At 42.0% G+C, this 26,427-nt stretch overlaps 1 protein-coding gene across 2 annotated transcripts; it reads right to left on the bottom strand.

Annotated features, from left to right (window-relative positions):
* Positions 1-410: 410 nt before the first annotated feature.
* Positions 411-26,375, bottom strand: LOC311015579 (guanine nucleotide-binding protein subunit alpha-11-like). 2 transcript variants are annotated; one of them, XM_084012925.1, is made up of 7 exons: positions 25,253-26,375; positions 13,950-14,134; positions 12,744-12,898; positions 9,876-10,004; positions 6,471-6,600; positions 6,217-6,370; positions 411-5,446 (listed from the first exon to the last, which is right to left on the bottom strand). In XM_084012925.1, the coding sequence occupies exons 1-7, from the start codon at positions 25,386-25,388 to the stop codon at positions 5,256-5,258; spliced, it is 1,080 nt and encodes a 359-aa protein (XP_083869051.1). In that variant the 5' UTR covers positions 25,389-26,375; the 3' UTR covers positions 411-5,255. The 2 variants fall into 2 exon arrangements, with proteins under 2 accessions (XP_083869051.1, XP_083869050.1); XM_084012924.1 differs by lacking the exon at positions 9,876-10,004 and adding an exon at positions 8,762-8,890 and having other exon boundaries at positions 25,253-26,042.
* Positions 26,376-26,427: the final 52 nt, after the last annotated feature.

Raw genomic sequence — 26,427 nt, 5'->3', positions numbered from 1 at the left:
GGCTTTAAGAAAACTCCACTATTTTGTTATTTTGTCTTCTTATCCCAAAATTGAACAGTGGCCCAAAAACATTATATTCATAAATTGACCACATTCCTATAAGTCCACTGGGAGAGTACCTAATATTGCATTCCCAAATGTTCTGTTCTTGCAGTTGCTATTAGGTATAACTAAATTTAGAGTTAAGAAGTCAGGATAATGTGGAAGGACCAGACAGGTATTTGATCAATTATGCAAATTAAATCAAAGAAGCCCACAGGAGTAACAGGTTCTTCTTGGTGAGAACATGTAAAACCATATGTACCTATTGGAAATGCATATTCTTTTTGTTAAATCTGAAAAATGTTAGACCCATGAAATTCACAAAAAATTAATGCGCCAGAACGCACATGCACGCACACAAACAATGAGCAAGTATAGGAACAAATTTATTTCAATTTAAAACAGATACCTTGTCATTATGTTTCTCTCTTAGAAGGCGGCAATGATCATAAGTCATGTTTATGTTTGAATGAGGATCAGGCAACAGTGGTTGAAACAAATACATGAAACATAAAAAAATATGGCAAGAGTTATGTAAATCAATAATCGATAATAACCAACTGATTGAACCCTTCATCAAGGGGCTCTGCTTCAATGAAAACATCAAAGCCCTCACTTCCAACACAAAATAAACAGCACATGCAATTATAATTACAGTTTCTTATAAAACAGCAGATTATCTTTTAAATCTTCAATCTTAAATACAGAATAAAGTCTTTGTGTGTACTTAATCATCTATCCTTTTAGTCTCTGGTGTGTTTTATTTAAAAAGGGGAGGGGGGGGGGGCATCTCAGGTGGTGGTCCTTTGATGATGACCACAGCGTTGGCACTTAGAGAGAGCCTGGCTCTAGAGAGAGTGGGGTTGGCACACTCAGTATAATACATAATTTACATTTGGTTTACATACAAAATAAAGAAGAAGAAAAAAAAAAAACAGCATTTTATACGCCACTACACAATTGACCTTCAGGTTTCATTGGAGTGAGGAAAAATAAATCAAGTGGTCCTAAATAATAGTTGGTAATGTTGTCTTATCATAAAGGAAATGAAAAACAGAAGAAAAGGGGAACGAGATTTAAGTTTTGAATACGCACTGACTCCATGCCGATGTCCAAAAGATAAGTTGGACTCTTCTTCCCACAAGCCCACAGGAAGGGAACTCACACAACACGGGCGACCCACAAAAGGGTCACGAGAGCATGCTCCGGAACCGCCAAAAAGGGCCGCCATCTTTCATTATTCAAGGCAATGACGGGCAATAAATAAGAGGGTGTTGTAGTGAAAAACCAATCCAGCCTTTCCCACTGGTCATTGCTCAAAACTGGACAAGAATGAAAGAATGAGGAGGAGATTTAAGTTACATACAGACTTTGCCTTCCCACCTCTCCAGCTCGTATTTGTCGAGATAAAATGTGTCAAAAACACACTGTGCAACGCCGGGCCGCTAACACGCTACCAAATCACTTAACAGCCAGTCAGCCCTTCACCATGCGCCAGAGTTGTAGTGTCGAGCTTCAAAAATACAACACGATTAGTCACCGTTAGAGTGAGCTGCACTCAACACACAGTAAATCTTAACACAACTACTGATAAATACTTGGAGTATCCATACTGGTATATCGGTATCCACTTAAATACTGGCATCCTCTTTCTGACAGCGGCTCGCTGTCCTGCTTTCTTCCCGCTCAGGGTTAGTGTCATTTTCAGCAGACAAAAAAAATGGCAGTTAAGGACCACAATGGCATTTTGTAAAGAAAATAAAGCCCCATTAATTTAGCGTTCATTACAATCGCTGCTCCTACGCAGCACGCCTTTCAGTTTTCAGATATTTGATCTTTTCCAGCAGCCTTTTGTTTCTGTTCATCTAAGAAAATCAACTGATGACATGAAACTGGTTTTGGGATCGGCCAAAGTGGACATTTAGTCATCTTAGGTTTTCTAAAGCAGCCCTGCGCCACCGTTTACCACGTTCACACTCTCTGAAACGTCACTTCTGAAACCGTACTCGCGTGAACAGAAGCCAATAGCTGCACGCAAAGTAGGAAATCAAGTCAGAAAACGGGGGGAGAAATAGTCATCGATAAAGTATAACATTTGTAGTTAATGGGGTTAAAACATGCAATGCCACAAGCATGGTCATTAGGTCAAATACTTTGGGGAAACATGCAATACTTGACCAGGTAGTAGTGTCTTTAGTGATACGTGTTTCTACAGCGCATGAGGTATTACAGGCAACACTGTGATACCAAATGCAAACAAATAAGTAGCAGTGAAGGTCGGAGAGCCAGATACTGGGTCCACCTAATTAATAATCAAAGGGTCAGCTACATAAAGAAAATACATAAAGAAAACCTTTTAGTGTTGGTAAACTCTGTACACACACCTTATGCTTGCGTTAACACCCTGCCTATACTTCTTATAGCACATACTGCAAGTAAATCTCCATTTATAGACAAGGATTAGTAGTCGATGACTTGGTTCACTGTGGTACTCGCTGTACTCCACTCCCCATTGTCTGATGCCTGATGCACTGTGATAGCCCTTAATGAGGATGAAGGATAAGTCACCTGTAGAAAAGGTCAAAGACCAAAAAAGAAAAAAAAAAGTATATCTGCACTTCACTGGCACTATCAAAAGCAAGCCTTAAAAAAAAACTGGAAATTAACGATGCAAAAACCGACAACAGAATTTTTGTGTTAAGTTACAAATAGCAAGCATGGACCGCAGGGGTCTTCAATCACTGATAAAAAAAAAAAAAAAGTCCACCTACGTTCGTACTGTACATGTTTCTAGGTATGCATTACAGCGCTGCGTCTATAAAACGAGAGGAAATACAAGTTTGTCTTTTTTTTTTCTTTTTAAATCAAACAAAACAAGTGTGAGGGCTCCTAAAGAAAACCAAACAGTATTAACATGGATGGAGATGTGATGGCGAAGCACAACTGGAAATGTCTCGATAAGAAATAGAAAGCAGAGATAAAGTCCTTACTATACCAGACATTCGTTTTTTTGTGTTTTTGTTTTTTTTTTTGTGTTTTTTTACAGCAGTTCAGACTCGAGTAGGCTCCGCCATGAGAAAAGGAGCACTTCAACATGACAGAATCAAAAGCAGTCAAATTATCAACACCTTCAAACCTGGTCCATAAATTAGATAAATAAAAAAAAAAATCTTTAATTACTCTTAAAATCATCTCGTCACCATACTGTGAAGACTTTTTTTTTTTTTTTTTTAATTTTTAACCCAGCCCTAGTTAGTATACTCTGGAGCCAGAGCTGTAGCAGTAGTGTGGAGTCATGAGGCTGGTTTGGAGGGACCCCTTTTCTCTGACTGTTGCTCCTTGCCGATAGCGTCCTCAACACCACTAAGCTCCGTGTGGTCAAGTGAACAAAACCCATAATCACAGTATAACTACTACCATAAATTCATAGGAAAAACTGTATGCTAATGAAAGAAGTTGATTTTTTTTGTTGTTTTTTGTTAGTTTTTTTTTTTTTTTTTGCCAAAGATGGTGTACCACAGAGCGTTTTTGTACAGGAGTGTTTTGTGTATATGTATTTACAAACGAATATACACAAACGACGTTTGCAGACTTCATAGTGCGTTTTCTGTGAAAGGTTCATAGCCCCCCCCCCCTCACCAATCAACAGCAAGCAATCTTTATATAAACAAAGTGACTATACAGTAAAAAAAAAAAAAAAAAGTAAACAGAAGCACATCCTGATGGGATGACTATGTCACCCTCAGGAAGTGTGTCTGATGGGACGGCTGAGTGACGCAGGCGTGACATCATCAGAGATATCACCATGGATTGGATTCACCGCCCAGGGTGTGGGCGTGGTTAGTGTACAGCTTTTATTTTGTTGAATAAGCTACTGGCAGCCCGAGCTGCAGATGTGCTCTGTGGGATGATAAACACTGATGACCTCACCCTCCCCTCCACATGTGCTTCCACCAATCGGAGCAGAGCCTGTCGAAAGCAGGGACCTCTCACCCGCTACTAGTGTTTTTAATAAGGGTTTGGGGGTGCTTCGGTGGAGCCAGATGCTGTGACGGTCACATGGAAGATTGTCCCTGTGAATCCATACAGAAAATAATTCTGGAGGAGGGAAGCGATGCGATTAACTTAAACGTAAAAAAAAATAATAATAATCCCACAGATATCGTTAAAGGATACTAATGTCAAGTACATTTCTGGTTGCTTCTTTTTCTTTTAAGATGTCTTTGTTTAAAAGTTTTTATAGATTTTCTTACCGCTTCTCATCACCATTCCTTTTAGCCATTTTTTTTTGTTAAATAGAAGTAGATGTAGCAACAAATTTCTATCATTAAAAACATTTTTAAAAAATCTCAGCAATGAACGGATTTTGATTAGCTATGTCTTGCCCTCTCGTGCTTTTGTCTTAAGTGTGTTTACATATGCATTTACTTCTTTTTATATATATATATATATATATATATATATAGCGATGCTCACACTGGTAGGTACATTCATTGATGCGAGATGGAGAAGTAAAATCCTCAGCCCCCGTCCCCTTGTGTCTGGTGTGCGACCTCACTTCCTGTCGGAGTCACTCTGTCCCCAAAAGTATGATGCCACTGGTTCCTAGTTGGTTTCCTTCCACACCGATGGGACGTCATTCAAGGACATGACGGAGGATCAGATCTCACACCGCTGAGTGTTCACTCCAGTGGGCCAAAGGGGTTTGACGCCGCTACTCACCAATACACAGCTCCTCGCTAGTCAATGCTGCCCCAAATACACACACACACACACACACACACACGAACACTAAAGTCCCCTTCAGTCACTGTACAGTCCATGTGAAAGGTTTGCGTGCCAGATGAAATGTGCCAGCGCCAGCAGCCGAGGCCAAAATCTGAAACACTGAGCAGCTTGGGGAGGAGCGGGGGACTCTGACACAACAAGCTGCCGAGCGACGGGGGGAGGGGGAGAGGGCGAGCGTTGGTGAAAGAGGAGGGACGGTGTTTGCAGGTGGGAGGATTCGTGAATGTACTGTACTGGGGGGGGGGGGGGGAAATAAGGTAGAGTTCTGTTGGTGTGTGTGTGAGTGTGTGCGTGTGTGAGAGAAAGAGCCGGCATGGTGTACGGTGTAATGCGTGTGAACTTGAGTGCACACTCCCAAAGGTGTGCATTTGTGCAATGTGAGGGGAGGGAGGAGGGGGGGGAGATGCGCATTGTATGTGGGCCTCTCACACCAGATTGTACTCTTTGAGATTGAGCTGTAGGATGGTGTCTTTGACAGCTGCAAACACAAAGCGGATGTTCTCAGTGTCCGTGGCACAAGTGAAGTGAGAGTAGATGATCTTATCGCTGTCTGGGTTTAAGTCCACAAACATCTTGAGGATGAACTCCCGCGCCGCCTGTGCATCTCTCTGGGGACCTGAGAAATAGAGACGGAGGATTTGGAATTTTAAAAAAAAGGAAGAGAGTCGGCAATTTGGGTAATATGCATATTCGTTATTTATACAATGATCAAGTCCGGCATTAAGACCAGGCAGGAAATGACCAGCCTGGATTGTTAACTGTACTCACCAATTAACACATAAACACAAAAATGATTTGCCACTTGCAATGGTCACTAAAACATATATTTTAGAGGGTTTACTATGCTTAGCAGTATTCATTCAGAAAAACATTCATTTTCAAATATTAATACAAAAAAACTAAATATTTCTGGTGAAGCCTTCAACCACAGGTGGTGCTTTTACAAATGACCCCCTATAAAAACTAACATTCCAACCTGTGCAACCTGGACTAAATAGTGATAGACCAGGTGTGTCGGGTTTGAGTGTGTGCTTGTGAATGAGAGCCATGTGGACTCTGCTGCAGGGCCTCGTTGCATGGCCGTGTAGCTGGTGGTTTCACTGTTTTTGTACACTGTTTTATGGTTGAAACAAACAAGATACAGTTTATTAATTATGAAGATTTAGAGGTGCTGGTAAGTTGAGTTTTTAAAACTTTGGGGAGCAGGTTAACCTCCTTTCTTATAGAGATACACATCATAACAGATAATTGACAGGTTGGTTCAAAGCCTATGGTCATAATCAATTTCAGAGCGGTGTTTTACCATTGAATAACACATTAATCTAAGGGGGAAGACTTCCAACTGTACATTACTAGAGTAGTCAACACACGTATAGATCAACTCACCATCAAACTCTGGGAAATAGTCCACCAAGTGTGAGTAGGAGATCTTCTCTTCTAGCAGGTCCTTCTTGTTCAGGAAGAGGATGACGGAGGAGTTTTGAAACCAGGGGTAGGTAATGATAGTCCTGAATAGAGCTTTACTCTCCTCCATGCGGTTCTGGTGCAGAGAGCAGAGGCATGTTGTTCCGTTTCCACTCTAGACACACATCTGTATTATGAACAGTCGAGGTGTTTTTTTGTTTTTTTTGTCCACTTACCTCGTTGTCGGACTCCACCAGGACCTGATCGTACTCACTCAGCGCCACAAGGAACATAATGGAGGTCACGTTCTCAAAGCAGTGAATCCACTTCCTCCTCTCTGACCTCTGACCCCCTACATCCACCATTCTGCCGGCAGGATGAAGGCGAAGAGTAAGAAAAGGTGAAGAATCAAGAAGGGGAGAGACATATTAGCATATATCTCTTGGTGGCCTAGTTCATGTTAAGTGATCTATTGAGTTTCACAGTGATTGACATTCTAAATACTCTCAACGTCTGGCATTGGCACAAACTACAGTCCTTTTTAAAGGAGGGTTTGAATCCATCAAGATACATTTACTATATATTTACCAAGTTGTGATTGTTTATTTAATCACATTTCAAATATTGAATCATAGTGAGGTTTTTACAAAAAAAGCTGATGGATTCAACACCTTAAGAAGAGGATTAATCAAATGATTGGCCACAAACATATGAAAGAAATGAAACTGTGCAGTGTGAATGTGCTTATGTCCTAGTAAATAGAAGAGCTATGCATGCCACCACAAAGACGAAAGCCTCCCATCGGAGACCGATCTAGGATCAGTATAAAAAACAATGCCACTCAGTTTAGGAAATTGTATTACTTTTCGTTTGGTTTGGTCAAAAGGCCAGTGACAGTACGTAAACAGAAGCAGCTCTACTGCAAGTCCAGAAACTACACAATTATTATTTAATTATTCTGAACTTTCCCAGAGATAATGAATAATGATTTGCATACAAAAAAAGTTTGTTTTCATAAATAAATTGATATTTTCTGTAGAAATTTGCAGAACACGCCCTCCTACTAAAAACACAACATAAACCAACCATTATTCTTCACCAATACACAAATAGAATTAGAAGTGTGGCCCAACTTTTGGTTTTATAGTGGATTGAAATAAAAAAAATCTGCCCAGCAGAACCAGATGACACAGTTTACTGTGTAGCAGATGTCTATTGGATTGTGAAACCAACCTCAGCAGGTAACAATATTCTTGAAAGAAATAAAAACGCTAGAATTCTTAAACTGAGTGGCATTCATGTTATCTGATAGTAGATCAGTCTGGATTTCTGTTTATGTGCTACTGTGCAAGTGGAGGGTCAGAATGCACTAATTCCTCTGACAGAAGTTTTGAAACGCACTTTAACACAACAAGTGGGAAGAAAAGGAGGAGCGTAAAATTCAAGACAAAAAAAAATGAGATGGAGAGGGGACAGGACAGAGTTGATGAAAGATACAGGGGGGCACCTCATGGTGGGATCCTTATCATGAGAGAAGGGCGCCTCTTATGTAAACGAATGAGAAGCTACAAGCTGAGAAAACTGCATAACAAGATACACGTTAGATATAGGACTTCAGTACATGGGCCGGCAGGAAGACAGACTGACATTCCCTGAAGCCATTCATGGACAGAAATCCTGAAGCTGAAATACTGACTGATACATGTGCGAATCCTCATAAGGCTTCCGTTTCCCTTTGCTTGTCCTTGACAAGGTCACCCCTTCACTCGTCGGGGAGTTTAGGTCCCAGTTTCATTAAGCCTTCATTTGTGACAACTGATTCAGTCAAATCTTCCCGGTCAAGAACCTTTGATGTCAAGCCATTATATAAAAGGGCATAGGTGCAATTTAATGCCTAACTTCCTGTACTTAGTTGCACCTCTGGACGCACAGGCGCAAGCCTCGAGACCAGGTGCAACATGGTCTCTGAGAGAGCTGCACGAATCTAATATAATTCGCGATTCATTGGTGCCCCCTGGTGGTGGCCCAGTCCACTGTGGTCCGCAGAGACCCAGGGCCAATATAGGCCCTGCAGGACCTGCTGCCCAAAATAACATTCCTCTACCGCGGAGAGGACGACCTCGTTTCTTCTGCCAGCCGGAGAGGAAAGGAGGAGAGGAGGAGGAAGAGAGGAGGTGACCCATTTACAGAGACCGGGCACCAGAATGTAGGACTTTGTGTTCATCGGGGGGTTGTGTTATCTGTGGCACGATTGCTGGTGGCAGGAGGTAAAAGAAAGTGTAGGCTGCAATATGGAAATAACTTTCATTTCTATGATTGAAGGGGAGGGTTGAGGAGTAAGAATGGGATAAAGACACGTGAGTAAAACGTATAAATTAAAAGTCACTTCTTGTAAGTTCTTTCCAGAAATGTTGAGGGCAAAAAAAAAACATGGCTTATTTGGCGCTTTTGACAAAAACACATCAGATGACTTGAATGGTTTGATGATGAACAAGGAGGGACCGAGCAAAAACCGGCATCTTTCTACCTGAAAATGATGCTCTGCAAGTCGAACGGGTACTCTATGATTCCTGTAGTGGGGATGCGCACCCTGAGCACATCCTGCTGAGTGGGAAGATAGCCGGAATCTGCAATACGATCCAGATCGGACAGATAACTACAGGCAGGCCGGTCGAGGAAAAAAAGAGATAAAGAGAAAAAAAAGAGAGACAGAAAAACAGTTATATAAAGCGTGACAAGCAATTACCGCAAACCCCCCCTTCCAGGAAGTGTGGATGAGTCCTGTTGAGGAAGCTTCACAGAAAAAGGCGACAACTCAGAAACATAAGGGTGTTAGTCAGTGTCACTGCTCCACCAACACTCTCCGTCCAAAAAACCAACATGAGACTTTTGAAATTAGCCGTAAACCTGCTTTCAGTTCACTCGACTCTCCTTTTGATGGACAGAAATATGTAGCGAGGTCAAGTAGTTTGATGGATTATGTGGCAGACAGTGAGGTGGCATCAGTGACAATAGTAGCAGTGACTTCAGCAGCAGAGACAGCAGCACCTGGATTAGACAAAGAAGGTTCGAACAAGTACGATATCAAGGATAGCAGGAAGCATATTCCATACTCTCCCTTCCCCGAAATGGCGTGCAACTAAGCCATTTCAATTTGAAATTCCTTGTTTTGATTTTAAAGTTCATGAATTCTTTTGTATTTCAAACTGTGCCCAAATGTATATCAATTTCCTGGAGAATCTTTGACATCATCAATCCTTCTTTATCTAGTATTTAGTGGCTGATCCCTAAAAAGCTACAGTGCAGCATGTCTGGCCTTAGGTTTGATTCCGGAGCCAGAACATTCTCACAATTCTGAACACAAACCACTGATATCAAATCAGGTTGACTAATGTGGCCTTCAGGCTCATTACATCTAAATGCAACAACATCTTTATTTTCCCCCCAAAGACAACTGGGTCTATTCAGAGAAAAAGGGGCTCTTGCCAAGTTCACTCCCCATAATAAAGTGAGGTCATTTGCAGATGTTTAATATCCAAAAACCTAGCACCTGCTTAACTAATGTTAATGTCCTGACAGACATCAGTGGTTTCTGTCCTATAGCCATGGTGATGCTGCGGTCCTGGTGCCATGAGGGGTACCTGAAGATGCAGTTCTCCAGGTCAAACGGGTACTCTATTATACCCGTGGTGGGAACACGGACCCTCAGCACATCCTGCTGGGTGGGAACATATCCCTCTGCAGTCACGCGGTCTATATCGCTAAGGTAACTGGAGATGTACATGAACGTTATGCATGACACTGAAATAAAGACACACTCAATTATCTCTCTCACTCATTCATACACATAGCTGACATATAATTCATAACATTTACATTCCCGACACAGCGAGGACGCCTGCATGGATGCTGGCTTGAAGCAGTATTCAACTGTAGTACAGCAAGTCCACAAGCAGGGGGCCCTATAAAGTGAGCAAAGTGCCTTGAGCCATTTAGCCTGGGGTTACATATTATAACAATGTCATTCTGGCAAACGCTCACAACCACTAAAAGAGAGGCTGACACATTTTACTACAAAGAACAACCCCGCATCAATCTTCTTTTGCATCCGTGGTTAAGAGTGCATCTCATTCAGTCATTAAACCCAATCAGGTTAACCGACAAGCAGGATCGTGGCTTCAAAGTCACCGTTTGCTCTCTATTTGCTGAATGAGACAGAATAAACTCTACTACTAACAAATTATCTAACAACTATCATATAATGTGGATAAATATGTATATGGTAACCAATAATTAAAAGACAAATAGTGGCTATTATACCTATATCTTCATATGGGATTGTTAAATAGGCTGCTGAATTTTGCAATTCGTCAGCCAATACCACATGTGGACAAAAGGTGCTGCCCTGCCCAGTATACATTACAAAACTCTTTATGTACTATGTACTTATGTACTAATTATACACAGGTAGTTACACAAAGACTATAAACACACCAAGAACACAACCAACATTACTTGGAATACGGTTGCCCTGAACTCTGGTCTGGAAACAAATCTGTCTCCCGTCCACACATGAAATCAAAGTATTACAATCGCACCATTTAACGCAAATTAAATCAAATCCTGTGAATTATGCGGAAGCTTACAATTTTGATCAATCTCTGCAACTTCTCCACAAATGTCCTACATAAAAAGGTGGGAGCTGGGAGGGCGGAGAACGTCACGCTGTCTGTTATGTTCTGTCATTTTCAGTACCTGTCACTATATAAAAGGTGTATTTTTATAAGGTTGGAAGACAGCAAGTGCTGTTCACCCATCTGTTAAGTGATTACATTTCCAGTCTGATCTGGAGCACACAGCTGATGGGTACGTTTTTGCCGTTAGAACGCGTGCATCTCTGGCTGAGGTCTCTGCCATCATATGGTGGTTGTTGAATTATTCCGCATTCAGCTCGGCCGAATGTTACATTTCATTTTCAATCAATGGAAGTGACGTTGTGTGACTCCCGTCATGCGGTGCATCTGGTGTGTGTGAGGCAGACTGCCGAGGTAAAGATAAAAAGTCTTAAGAAACTGTGTTTTATCAAAATATGAGCGCATGTCTGTGTGTGACATCGCTGGGGTGAGGTAGAGGAGAGGGAGCTCCAAAGAGATGTAGCTACTTTGTGGAACAAAGGTCACGTTAATGGAATATTTTCTGTCATTGACTGTATTTTTTTAATAATGATGGACAAATCTGAAGGCTGTCCATCATTTTGAGCGACTGGAAGCCTTGGAGCGAGTCTGTGACCACTACGGGTCACAGAGCAATGCTGGTGCAGCTGCACCGCATAGAGTGCTTGCAAGGTCTGTAAATCCTGTGTTTAGAGAGTCTTGTAATGTTTGGTTTTTAATTAATTATACAACAACAACATGCAATTTCATTGCACAACAACGCTGAAAAAACATTGCAACGTGCAGCCGCACAAGTTGACTTTAACCACACCTCCATTGTTGAAATCATGGATGCATACATGGTTGCCACAAACACACACACACACTCACACATAATCCATTATTATACAAAGCTAAACTAGAAACAAAATGTTTTTACACAAGCTTGGGAACGGAGACATTCTTCTTATATTATTAGGCATCAGTTAATTTTATTTACTCATGTAATTTTGTATTTGCAAAAGGATCCCAATCAAATCATTGCAAATCCAAAATGCTGCTCTATAATTGCTAATATTTACAGAAATGATCCAATAAGCTCAGAATTGTTAAGAATGACTAGAAACATGACCAACACTGATAAATCTGTATCAGTTCCCAAACCAGTATCCGTCGACATACACTCAAAAAATTACATTACTCAGTCACACAAATACCATTCTTAAATCCCAGACCAATTTCATAACCAAAGTCTATGGGGTTAATAAAGAATACATCTGTAAATGAATAAGTGAACACATGTGGAAATATAAAAAGAAATAAATGCCTTTATTTTTTCCCATATTGTTTGCTTTTTCGTAATTGTTTTTGCTCAAGGGCCAAGCTTTCAACAACTGTTGTGTCTTCACCTCGGCTACCCCCAGTTGTCAGTGCCAAAAAGCTCCCGCCCAAGCATCGTTAGGTCTATCTGCAGTTCCACAGTACTGAAGGACACACCTACTACATGACACGCCCCTCCATGCAGTTCTGTTAGGTTTAGGTACAAGAACTATGTGGTTAGGGTTAGGAAAACATCATGGTTTTTGGCTGACATAAGATTATGGGGTGTGTCATATAGTAGTGAGCATGTCATGTTTTGTCTTAGAGTTACTTATACTATATACTACTACATATATACAGAAATAAAAGAACAAATAAATGGGAAAAAATAAGATTCTTACTAACCTTTTCATATTTCCACATATTTTTGTCTTATCCTTTTACATATTTATTCTTTAACATGGCACTCCTATGATCCCATAACCGTCTACAAATAGAGACTCAAACGCCAATAGACACAGAGACGGATGGACGTACTATTTAGTGGAGTCAGAGAGCTGGTACTCTCGGCGGCGGTCATAGGCCTCCTGGATCCCTGGGTCGGACCACAGGCATTTGATAGCTGCAATGAAGTGAAAGTCAAACCCGTTGATCTTCTCAATGTCCACCTCCTTCACGATCATGGCATTAGACTGGGAAAACAAAGGCAAGGGAAAAGGTGAAATAAACCAAGATGCAGGATGAGGATGAACTTGTTACTTCAAGTGTTATTTGTTACTATTCGAGATATCTGTAGGTTACTTTCTTGCGTTCCCCCTCATACTTTGCCTCATATGTTCATACCTTACCCAACTATTTGAGGTTTTCATAGCTGTGACTTGAAATTAAATATGTGGGAAACTTTCCAATAATCTTTATTCATATTCAGAAAGGTCCTCATAGCACTAAAACAACATCATCTGCCTACATGGGACCATTGTGGTGTATCCATAGAAATAGAATCGAGTAGAATGGACATTGAACTGTTTGCCGTGGTAATTTGCCTAGGTCAAAAGAAAATGGTGATTGTTGTTAGTTGTTATGGTGACAACAAACATCAGTGGGGCAGTAAAGTGTGTCACACCTAGTTGCTCGGCCGCGAAGGCGGCAGTGGAAGTAGTCATAGAGCTGAATCAACAGCTTTTAATGGCAAGTAAGTAAGAAAGTATCTCTCACTTATAAGGGACAGACAGCATGGTGGAAGACATGCACACACACTAGATGCTGACACTGTTGTATTACACGGCACGCCTGCATGACTGAGTCCATGACTTGCAAGTCAGTCTATACAGAAGTTTGTCTTCCAAAATGTTACAAACACAATAATGCAACACAGTAAAATTTAGGACAAACCAAACATGTCATCAATCCTCAATTCAATTCCAGGTTTACAATAAAAGACCAGCAAAGCCAAGTCTAAAGACTGGAATTGAACTTATTGTGCCCACACCCTCACTAACTGGTTTCAGTCATTTTAATGTACTAAATGCATGCCTTTATACAAATACTCAAATATTTTATCAGTAGGGGAAATCAACACAGTCATAAACTTAAAGGGTCTGGCTATGGCTTGGTTTGTGTCCTAATAATTGCTTAAATATGGCATAGAAAACAGTGCAGTGAAGGAGATCACACATTTAATAAGGGGACTGTGGAACAAGCGACTGGAGGGAGTTTTCCTTATTTCCGTGGGTCAGTCCTTACCCGATTCTGTTCAAATTTGTAGGGGATCTTAAGGGTCTCAGTGGCGCGGATCATGGCCTGCATTGAGGTGAAGATGTTTTGGTAAACAAGCCGGATGAAGCCTCTCTTATCTTCGTCTGAGTACCCAGCTCCATGAATGATCCTCATCTGCTTGATGAAGGTGCTCTTGCCACTTTCTCCCGTACCTGAACAAGAGAAGGGAGGCATATAGTTAAGAGAGAGACATTGTGGGCACAGTGAGAAGGCAGGAGCAAAAGGCCGTCTGGTTTTTGAAAGTTTTCAGTATTAGCTTAATACACTCTACAAACACAGTACAACAACATTACACTAATTCATCAAGGATACCAAGAGAATGGAAGGAAAAGAAAAGAAAAAGGAGTGATGAGAGACTTTCTGCCTCACAGGATGAGATGGAGTTCAGGGAAATCATTCAAAGAAACACGCCATTCTTCGTGAACATGGTCAACTTCTAGGCCAGAACTTCCACAATTCAGGTCAATATTCTATACTAACATTAAGTGAAATCAAGTAATTGTTGCTGTTGACTCATGTCCTTTTTCGGGTGGTGCTGGTGGAGCCTTAGCTCTTTAACATTCCTAGATTAAGGATGATTTTTCGTCCGAGAGAAATTAAAGGGTAATGACTACAGAAATGTAGAAATACTGTGCTTTATGCTGTGCTACTTTTGGTATATTCCTCGTCCAATAAGTATAAACAGACTTTCACCCCACAGCATCAGTCGCTGAACACCAGAGGCAGTATGACGGTGCCTCTATATCTCTAATAGCAGGGCTCGACAGTAACAGTTGGCATTTTGGGTCACAAACATGTTGACTAGGTTTTCAGGTTTCTGGTTTAAAAGTTAGAATATAACATAGAGGCTACATCCATCCCCTTAATATCGCTGAATGTGTAAGACCATGTGTGGACTATGTAGCAAATCAATGATAATGACTGCTTTAAAGGTAATTCTGGGTTTTTTACAATGTAATACAACAATTGGCACACTTCTATACTATATCACAATATCCAATTAAATGGCATACAGTGTGATCAGGATCATATTCATATTGTCGACCCTTATTCAATGCTAGCCCCTTATCCCCTCCTCCAATTGGAGGATAACACATTTCAAAATCAGGCTCCTCATTTCTGCAACAAACCAAAAATGTGACCTGAGCCAGATGCTCCATGCAAAAGAAGAAGAGATCCAAGAAAATTTAATTAGTGTTGATTCATTTCTTTTGATCAATGAGCCAGGCAAATCGGCATTAACTGGTAAAATTAAGCTAGGAATGGTATTTCAAAACTTGATTAAATGTGGGATGCCCATCCAAGATCCGTTTTATGAGTCATGAAATCTACCAAGTTTCTTGATTAACTAACTGGTTACAGCCGCCGCTGATACGTTGAAGCTTCTTTGTCCGACATCAGGATGTCAACAGTTTGGTGAGTGAGCGAATTAAAAACAATTCCAGGAAGAAGAGAAGAGAAGAGTGGGGGAAAACACAAGCTACTTAAATCAAGACCATTAAATCAATTTGCCCTACATCCAGGATCTAACACTAAACTGCCTCTGCCAAAAGGTGACAGCAGGGGTCGTTGTCAAAAGGCTGCATTCCTTCAGTGATGCTCCTCCTGCCTTCCTGAGTCCATATCTGGCTGTAACATCATCAATACAAGTGGTTTCAAGTTTCCAGATTTACACATATGGTATGGAGCCTCATAAAAGGCTTTGCAATATAGGCATGCACATTCAATTTCAATTTAAAGTGGGGGGATCCCAATCTCTGCATTGACTGAAATGCATGGTTTTAGGCTTTCAATAAATCCCCACTTAGCTGGGGGGGTTGGGGTGGAGGTCTGTTGGGTCCATCCCATATTTTACACTAGCCCATTATGTTCTACATGCCCAGAAACACTACCCTCAGGCCACAAAAAAAAAAAAAAAAAAAAAAAAACCCTGATGGCATCTCAGTCCTCTGTGAAATCAAGAGAGATCCAGCACATCCATAATATCTACAAAAATGAAAGGGAAAGACGAGGAGGAAAAAACACACACTCATCTCACCACCACCTACATTCAAGGTTTTTGAAGAGCAGCCATATTTCAGTTACCATAGCAACCCCTCCTCTGTCTCACTCTCTTTTTAGTTCCTGTGTTGTTGTTTTTTCTTCTCTTTTAAAAAAAAAAAAAAAAACCCTCCCTCCCATCCACCCCTTCGCTCTCATAGCAGACAGTAAATATAACTGCGAGCCCCCTCAGGCTTGCTCTATGCTCTTCATCTTTATGTGTACCACAGAGAAGAAGGGCCCGGTTCCACAGAGACTTTATTGGTGGTGGTGGTGTAGGAAGCACGTCTGAGGTCAGTACCAGGGGTTCTTAACACCAAGGAGTGTAGAAATATTAGGGAGAGATGGCAGCTTCTTCACTGATGCAGGAAGAAATGCCTTAATCTCAGACACAAAACGTGGGTTTCAACACTGTGTCCATAAGGGGAGATGACCCTCCTCCATCCCCTCATCCAACAAAATGCCCAATTTTGGAGAACAGAGACTAGATAGACTATGATTCACTAAAAAAAGATCTTTATCATTTCTCCTGGATGAATCAATGCTTTGCAGTGAAAGCTACAGAGACGGCCTAATAAAAACTGTGATTGTCAAGCTAACAAAAGGAGCCAAGCACAGAGAGCATATTCTTTGTGTTGGGCTGCGGCACTAATGTCCTGGTAGTGACTGCAGACTTGCTTCAGCAAAAGGAGCAAGAGGATCACTCTACAGCTTGATGTCTGATTTATTTCTCGTGACCCCGTCACAAGATCTCCCTCTGCTGTGTTCTCTTAACTATCGTGTCCCTCTTTCACTAGACAACACACTACGAGCCTCTGTCTTCCCATATTCCTCCCCAGATTGTACCAGTACCAGCTATAACCATTTACATGCCCTCACCAGCTCTCCCCCACAAATACACTCTCTCTCCCCTCCCCTTTTTCACAACCCCTCCTAACCTCCCCGAGGCTAGAAATATGCCTCTCCATTCTCATCCCTCTCTGTCAAGAATTTTGGAGATTCGTAACTAGAATCCATCCATTCTTTTTTGGGTAATGACCTAGAAATAAGAGGTCACCTTTTAATAGCTCACACACTACTTTGGTTTGACAATGCTTGCTATACCAGGTAGCTAACGAGTGTGTGAGAGAGAGAGAAAGACAAGGGAGCTCAGATTATGCCCCAATGAAAACAGTGCAAGGTACGCCACGCAGCCCACACATCAACACCGGGCTTTTGTGAAACTGATGCATTTCTTGGAGCAGAGCGGTCTCAATCGGGGGTCACCAGACAACATTGAGCATGAAATTAAAACTTGCTCCGAATAGACTAATTAAGAGGATTCAGCGAAGCAGTAGGTAAACAGTAACAGCTATTCATCTCGTCAAGACACCAAACACTTCACCTGTATCCTCCGTTGCCAAGCTAGCTTTCATAAGCCTTTACATAACACGACTGATGTCAGCTGGTGACACAATACCTGATGGACTTGACAGACCTCTGTCTTAGTGCAGCAGTTTTGGATGAGTCCAGGTTATGTCAGTATGTGTGTGTGCACGTGTGCAGAGCTTCTTTTGTTTGCACAGTTTGCTCATATCCTCTAATTTCTTACAATGTGTGGAGGCCACTAAAGGCCTCATCCTCAAGTGGGGCCATCCCTGTGAACCCTGGCTCCCCTCTGCAATGCCTGTCACAGCTTTCCATTTACAAGAGACAGGGATTATCAGCATCATGGCAAACCCACATGCAAATACACACGTAAATATAATGGTCCGCTGGTGTGAACAGCGTTAGCTTATCTTGGTTTATGAACTGTCCTTTTAGGCAGCGCTCAACATTCCAATCTCAGCGGTTAGAGGACATTTGCATAGTCACAGCAGAGGTTTAAGTATTATCAGGACCTCAAAATTAGCATCAGCGAGATGTTGGCCTTTTTTATCTGGGTGCTGGAAAGATACTGTATAAATCACGCAGTCACAAGGCAAATTGAAGTGTGGGTCTAAATCGTTCACTAAATTCATCTGAGAAACTGGCTTCTTTCTGGCATACAAAGGAAAGGTATTGAGCCAAGGCGGCCTGGAGCTACACAACACACACACCAGCTGCCTAACCAACTGTGGACACACATGGATCCTGTGGTCAACCTCAAGGCATGGATGTTACCTTCACCGTGATGGCCCATTTTCTTTCCCTTTTCCTGCAATGGCTTGGGCAATGCACACAGCACAGGACTGCAGCAAACACATGCAAGCATAAAGACAAAAGAAAGAGTGCCCGACTGCAGCTTCCCAGCACGCGTTGCTTGCTGTCAGGATCTGGGCACAACACAGGTGCTTTGTGCTGATGTCTCTGCATCTGCCGAGTGCTTCGTGTGTGGGTGTAGGTGTCGGAGCTGTAAATTGAGTATAACATACATGCTTTAGCATGCACTGCACACTATACATACCTTCCTTTGACCACCTTAGGATGGCTTTGTCTGCTCACCAGTGAGTATGCGCTGAGTGCCATTCCGGTCGAGTGGGTGTAGGTGAGCAAAATAATAATTTAAAAATGATTTTAAATCGAATACAGGCTTTACAAAAGATTAAGAGCAAACAGCAGTATTTCGGTCTGCAACTCACACTCTGTGCTGAGCTGCTATGAACTAAAAATTAGTTCTTAAGCCATTGCACGTATTTTACAGAATCTCATTGTGGAGATTCTAATCGTGGGTCCACACTAGGGTTGCCATGTGAGAGAAATGTCCTTCCACTTAATCAACTTGTGACAAAACCGGTGTTAGCTATTACACAGGCCATTTCAAAAAGAAAAGATATATGGAGATGACGCTGAATGTCTGTAGGGGCACTTACTTTGATCTTTAGAGACCTAGTGAAACGAAAACTACACTTTCCCAGTTTAATCCTGTGTCCCTATGTTAAATCTTAATTTATCTCATTATGTAAATATATCTGGAAGATCAAAATCCCGTTTTTTTCTCTTCATGTAAAATGGTTTTGTATGTTTGATGACTCATCCTGCAGTCAGGGGCTTTTGCAAAAGATCATCCAATCAAATGAGACTTTATTGGATGTGTAGCTAGCTACCCTGGTCATGTAAAACCATATCACTGGATGTGGGTGGTAGTTAGCTAAAAGAGCAACAGGGAGATAGGAAGAGATCTTTGTTAGGCAAACAGTTTTAATTTCCAAAAAAAATGTGTCTTGTCGGTCAACTCTACTTACACTCGTCACACGATAAGTGAAATCTGACTCCTGCTATTCTCTTAACTGCAAGGAGCACAAGTTTATAATGTGTATAATGTCATATAACACCAGTAACAATGACCTCAAGCAAGACTGGTCCACACATGGGCCAAACACTCTCTGGTGTAATTGATTTAAATGTATCCACGTTAGGTTTTCACACTGGAATTCACAACCACAATACAAGCCTAATATCGTCCAAAAAATGAGTGTCTGCATGATCTACCGCTCCAAATCTAACGCTGTACAATAAGAGGTGTGTGGGCTTTATTGTATGCAGCAGCTGATGGGAGTAAAGGAATGAGCATGCCACCGTGTCAGCACAGAGAGAGAGCTGAAGATACCGGCAATGAACTAAGAGGCAAGCTATGTCCCCGTCCTGTGGGGACTGAGGTAGCAGCAGTATATGGGACGGTCACCATCTAGCCTCATTCACCCCTGTATCTCCAGAGAACCAGCCGTGACCCCATTTCAGTATGTGTGCATGTGTTCATCTGTGCACTGGTGAGCAATACGAGCAACTGTGTAATAGACACCATGTCGTAGACGGAGACAAAAGAGTGTGCACGAGGCTGGTTAAGGTGAGGTTGACTGCCTGAACATTTACTGGAATGAACACAGTGTGGTGTGTGCTCACTTCACAGAGACTTCAAGATGAACGAGGTGAGGGACGACCCTTTGACCTAAAATAAAATAATCGTAACTGGCCACAAACAAATCTCAAACTTGCTTGTAGTCACCATGAAACCTAAAGAATTCAGCACAATTCTATGCTTTAAGTCAACAGAACATTAGATAGATGAAATCAATTTTAGTTTCTCCAAAGTTACATTAAAAGGCAGTCTGAACCTTTATTGCATATCATTCCCCATCTCTCTCTCTCTCTCTTCCCTTATTTTTTGTCCTCACTCTGCTTTAACTTCCTAATAAAAGGCATGAAATAATGCCCAAAAATACAAAAATTTAAATTTCCCCGTTCTACCAGTGTAGTGCTGAACCGTCCTGTTGCCTTGACAATACTAGAGAGTATGTTTTTGCTGTAGCAATAATAGTAGTGGTGGTAGTAGTTGTACTGTCTGCATTCGTGCAGTAATGTTTTACTATGTTGTATGTTTCAGCTGATTGGTCATGAATGGTGACTGGACGATCAGTTCGTCTCATATACATTGTTTTTTGACATGCAAATTTACAGACAAAATCCGTATCCCAAGGGTAAAAGAGCCTGCGACCATAATGTCATAACATAACATTGCTCTCTGTCCGAACTGATTCTGTTAAATATGCACTTTGCTATGTCATGTAGACAACCCGCATACTTGCCTGGAGGAAAATGTACATTTTAAAGTTAAATGCATTAATCTGGTGCTCTACAATTTTGAGGTATTTGTGTTTCCATTTATGCAACTTTGTACTTCTACTCCACTACATCTCAGATGGCAATGTACTTTTAACTTCACTACATTTATTTGAAAAGTAAATGATAAAGTGATGAACACATTAATGCATAATAATAATCCAAATGATATAGGCCAACCATAAATATATCATTTCAAATGGAACATTCTGCTCTAGTAAATAATTTAATAAACACATTAGCTGTTGAGGTATAAATGACTATGACAGCAAAAAAGCACACCCATTGAGAAGCATAGCAAATATTTTTGTTCATTATGAAACTGAATAAGATACACTTTAGAAAGAAAGAAAACCAGAATTTGCAAATATGGGAAGGTATCGGCGGAAATTTGCAATCGGTGCACCCCTTTCTTCTTTTCTTTATCAACAAGAGGAGAGGTTACCTTCCTTAGAAATATATAAAGTCCTAATTCAAACTAGACTCTTACTCAATGATGACGGTTAGCAAAGCGATGATGCAACTGCCAACCACATTCACAACCACATGAACCACAGAAACCTACAACATGGTTTGTCAACTTGTTTCTCCGACACATTTTGGCCCATTTCCCAGTAACTGCATTGAGATTCGGTGAGAGTTACGTGTAGTAGAGCGTGGCTTGATAGAGGTACGTCATAAGTATTGGTACTGATAAGTAACAAGAAACTGTAGTGCAGAAAAACAAAAGATATATCAGAGTTAAATTAGAAATAACACCTTCATTATATAGTTGGTCAACAACTATAAAAATGTCCCGCCCAGGATATGTCTTGCCCACAATAACCTCATTCCAGACATCTTTAATCAAAATGTTAATTTCACACATTAATGTAATAGAAAATTAAAGACCAGACAATATATCAATGTCAGATTTTCTTAACTCCCAAAAGTTATAAAAGCCTGTCTCATGATTTCCATATTGAAAAGTATCAGATGTGATCATGATAAAGAGGATTTCAGTAATAACTGGCCATCCGCATAACTCCACACATTCACTGGCATTAAAAAGTACCGTATCTCACACACATGCACAAAGACACACACACACACACAAGCACTGAGGAGCAGAGCTAGAAGATCCCTATTGCCATATATGATCAAAATGAGACGGCTTGGCAAGAGAAGGAAGGTCAGCAATAAACATCTGAGGCTAACCCCTGATCCTCTTCCTGGTTCAATCAGACTGTTTCTCTAAAGGATGTCTTAACCTGATACAAGATGTACTGCTGAGCCAGGGAGGATCAACAAGAACAACTCAATCAATGAGGATTTGGCAAACGACTGTACGTTAAACCTCTGTCCAAGACGGTGTGCTACCGAGCCATCCACAACATTTGGGCTTTTGAGCCAACTTTTGCCCCAGTCGGAACCCTTTCTTAAATACTCTGCTTGACAAATTCTCTGATGACCAAAAATGCCTTTCTGACGTCATTTTTTTTTTTTTTTTAATAAATCGCCAGACATTCTTCTCCTCATATTTCATGTGAAACCCACGTTTTCAAGAAAAGCGAATGCCAACTGCTACACTGACAGCTTGACTGGGAGCTTACACTTTGCCCCGGTCAGCACTTTGGGAAACCCTAAAGCATTTGCCCCTCCATCTCACTTAACTGACCGTTCACTCGCTCCAGCAGTTCATTTACCCGATGCAGCAAAGGCCACAGCTCCTGGTCCACTGTGTTTTGACCAAGTAGAGGCAAACCTACTGGTCTATGGAGCAGGAAGCTGTCGGTATGGCCTGATATGGCCTCAGTTACAGGCAGCCAGACTGTGGGCACCTCTGCAGCCCTGGCAGAGTTGTTATTTTCTGAACACGTGGCTAAACACACTGTTGTTATATTTTTTACCAACAAAACTAACCCCAACATGCCTGTGTCTAATAACTGACAAACTCGATGTAGACACCAACAATGTCTCATCAATCATGGCTGAAATAACCACTATTACTGCTTTATACAAGTTGTGGAAGTCCCAGATACACAGGGAAACTAAACTCCGTCCTGTCTGGGTTCTTATCATCCAGAGGTGAGTACAGCTTCAATAGGCTGTATTCTGTGTGTATGGCAAGCCACAGATCAGCTGCTTTACTACAGCGGTATGAAACCAAAATAAACAATTGGACTGTCATAATTTCAATAAACGGATGAAAGGGATGCCGACATAACTACATAATGATGATGATTTGTAAAAACCTCGGAAGTCATGCTTTGTTTGGTATGTCCGCAAATGACAAGCAAACAACTTTTATAATACTAGTTTCGGGGCCCTCGCATAGCTCCCTTGGTAAAGTTGGCGCCCAGAGGCCGTGACCTTACTGCAGTGGCCCAGGTTTGAGTCTGACCTGTGGCCATTTGCTTTATAAAAAAAATTAAAAAATGTATTGCAATTAAATCACAGCAAACTTGTTTATTTTGGGTTCATACAGCGGTGGTAAACCAGCCGAAGTGTGTCTTGCTAGATACAGCTTGGTGAAATTTACCAAGATCTCTGGATGATGTCATGAACTCAAGATAGGACGGCGTATAGTTTCCCAGCGTATCCGGGACATCAACAACATGTACAAAGCACCAATATTGGTTATTTCGGCCATGATTTTGCAACGTTAGTGTCTTCATGGAGCAACTATTTTGAAAAGAGATTCATCATTCAAGTCATATTTCAAGCAAAAATGCCAATTGAGAAGTGAGAATTTGCCACTTTTCTTGGTTTAACATGTCTGTAAAAAAGATGAGCCTATCTTTGCATTCTGGACATGACGGGCAAAACACGCTTTAATTTATTTATTTATATTTTAGAGGAAATTGGATTAAAAAAAAAAAAAGTATTTTCAGTTTCTAATGTTATGTAAGCTATTTTTTATTCTTCTTCCTCCAGTGAGGTGTGGAGAGGTAGGCAGCTCAGTGAAGGCTGCGGGGCCTGAGAATAATACAAGGGGGATAATAGGAGTCAGTGACATCTCAAAGTCTCAGCAGCGGATGTGTTTAACCAAGCCTATTAAGACCTACACTAATCCCGCCTTACACGTCCTTATCCAGGCGTCCACTGACAGCCTTAACTCACACAGGATGGGCCACTTACACCATGACTGATAGCAGTTCTTGCTTGCTTTCTGCCTTTCACACACTGACACTCGTGTCTGTCTTTTAATGTCTGCTGTCAATATCAGGGATACACTGGAAATACTATGGCACCAGATGCCAAAGCTATGTTTGATACAGAGAGGAAGCGATCACCTCATTTTCTAAATATCCTGGAATCACCATCAACCCAACCCGTCATTGATCATCTGGTAAGATAAATTATTGCAGCACACTAGCAAACCATTTTAACACTGCGACACGACAACAAACTCCCCTTTTCAGCCGCTCACCTTGGCTGCCAGGTGGAGTGCAACAGCGACTAAAATGTATGATATAGAATAGAATTATGTCCCATCAACGGCGTGGCCCTAGTGTGGCCCACTTATCCGAGCTGAGGTATTCAGCAGGGAAATGAAAAGAAGACACATAACCAGGGCCGCTTTTGGTGTTTGAGAAATGGGAGCACGTTTTGAGACTAAGCATGCAACCTAGATAATTCTAATTGTCCTAAAAATGGACACTGACTTGTTTCCAACATGTTTTCACACATCTGTTGTTTTACGTGGCCGGCTGGCAACGTGAACACAGTTCAAAGTTAGCCTATTAGAAGATGCACAACACATTTTCCTGAAAGCAACGCAAAGTACACGTTGTGATAAAAGCATAGCCCAATGTTCCCTTTTTTGTGTGTGTGTCCACAGAACTATGAATCAATGCATTGCAGAGCAACTTATTCAACAGCAGCTCCCACCTGCCCACACACCAGCTATAAAAATAGCTAACCTAGTCAGCTAGACTCCAGGATGAGGGGGCCAAACCCTCAGTATCCTGGTCCTCTGGAAGGATAGATTTTTGACACTGGCTGCAGACTAATACATAATAGAAATTAATAAACGAATGAATGGTTACAAAGCAAGGCACCTTAAGCCTCATCCAGTTGTACAAATGTTATGCAACCTGGTGAGAGCAACGGTGTAAAGCAATCCAAAGCTGCTGCTGCTGCTGCTTCTTCCATTATCAAGTGACCATGCCCACCATTCAACCATCACCAGCTAACGAACCACAGAGGCAGTTTTGATGCTGGCCGACTGATTAGCTTGAGGGCTAGCAGTCAATAATGGCAAACTGGCCTACTGACTTGGCATGTGGTAGCCTGTAAACGGTGACATCTTAGTAACTTCGATGCCAAATGAGCTGTTGCCTTTGCACGCCAAATGCAAATAACACACTCGAGCAAAGGAGACGGCGTGGCTGGCTAGCCAGTGCTTGCAGATATGCACCCAACAAGCCAGCTCCCAAAAAAAACCCCGCTAACTATTAAGCTCGGGTGTAGCTATAAGACGAGCCACGCATTTCGAAATCATGCCATAACGTTACTCGTACAGAAACCAGCCCAGCTAGCAACCTTAACTAGTAGCATATTTGCTAGCTTTGCAAAGAAGGCCTGCGAACGTTAGTTTTTTTTTTTTTCTCTCCACACGACACAAGACGTGACAATAAAATGTATTCGAGAAGAAGTACGCCACATACCAAGAAGTAGTAATTTCAGCTCTCTCCTGGAGTCTCGCTTGTCTCGGCGGAGTTGTTTGTCAATTTCTGCATTGATTCGTTTCGACTCCTTCGCCTCTTCGCTCAGGCAGCAAGCCATCATGGACTCCAGAGTCATCCCCTCTGGTTTCGGCAGCCCGGTTAAGACGGGACGCGACACAGCGGTTACAGCTTATCCCGAATTCCCGGCACCGTCGCTTCGATCTCTAGGCGAGGAGGAGGAGGAGGTGGTGGTGGTGGTCTGTCGGGGCTGGACGGATGGATGGACGGGACTGGGGGAGGGGAGACTACCTAGGGGCCTCGCTGTCAAGTTGTCCCCCCAGCCGCGAGCAACTGCGACTTCGTCCGGGTGTTCTCGGCAAATCACGGGAGAATCGGACAGCGGAGGGAGTCAAGTGACGACGGGGCCTCCCCGAGATGCTCTGCCCTCAATGCGGCTAGTGTTTTTCAAAATTAATTGCAACTACCACAGATTAGCCACTTAAATGCCTGGTTTATAATCATCAAATCTCCTCTTGTCACTTTGGTGGCTCAAACGTATCTTTATCGCCTGTCGCTGGGATCCAATTCTTCACAATCCAACCAAAAGTGGTTCAAAACTGCGGTGTCGCGACATCCGAGCCCGTAACAGTTGATTTCTGTGCAAGTCTCACCAACGTTAGCTAGCTAGTTAACGCTAGAACAAGCAGCAGCCCTTGCTGGTAAGCTAACAATAGCGCGATAACCGTTATTGCACTCTACGTCGCGGCAATGCGTCCGTTTTTTTTTTCTGGGTAACTACATAAAGCTAGCGTTTGGCTAAACCACACGTAACGGCTACGAGAGCAGCCCTTGCTAGCCCGCTAGCTCACTTAACAACGCCTCGGCTAATGTTGTGTCAACCCCGCAGTGATTGAAACGGCGAGCTGGTTGAAGGAATTTGTCCGCCTAGCTAGCGATAGCAGGGCAGCACCCCCATCACATCCTTACTCATTTTGACGGTCAAATACGCGACTATACTACCACGGCCCGAAAAGGTGGGGTTTAAAATGCGTTGCCGGACCGGTGGCTTTTGCCAGAAAATGAATTCGCTGCAAAAAAAACAGCTGGCTTTCGGGTGGCTCGTCGCTGGAACAAGGTCGGTACACACGCCAGTCTGCTGCCAAGCGAGGAGGAGG

The sequence above is a fragment of the Eutrigla gurnardus genome, assembly GCF_963514095.1.
Source record: "Eutrigla gurnardus genome assembly, chromosome: 7".
NCBI classification, from domain to species: domain Eukaryota; kingdom Metazoa; phylum Chordata; class Actinopteri; order Perciformes; family Triglidae; genus Eutrigla; species Eutrigla gurnardus.
This window is presented reverse-complemented; position numbering and strand designations above follow the sequence as displayed.

Bases quoted from the DNA above. Each gene is read 5' to 3' on its own strand.
- LOC311015579 (XM_084012925.1), bottom strand. From the start codon at position 25,388: ATGACTCTGGAGTCCATGATGGCTTGCTGCCTGAGCGAAGAGGCGAAG. The intron at 6,601-9,875 runs GTACCCCTCATG...TCCTGCCGGCAG, and splicing joins CTGGAGAACTGCATCTTCAG to AATGGTGGATGTAGGGGGTC. The intron at 5,447-6,216 runs GTGAGTTGATCT...TCTATTTCTCAG, and splicing joins CTATTTCCCAGAGTTTGATG to GTCCCCAGAGAGATGCACAG.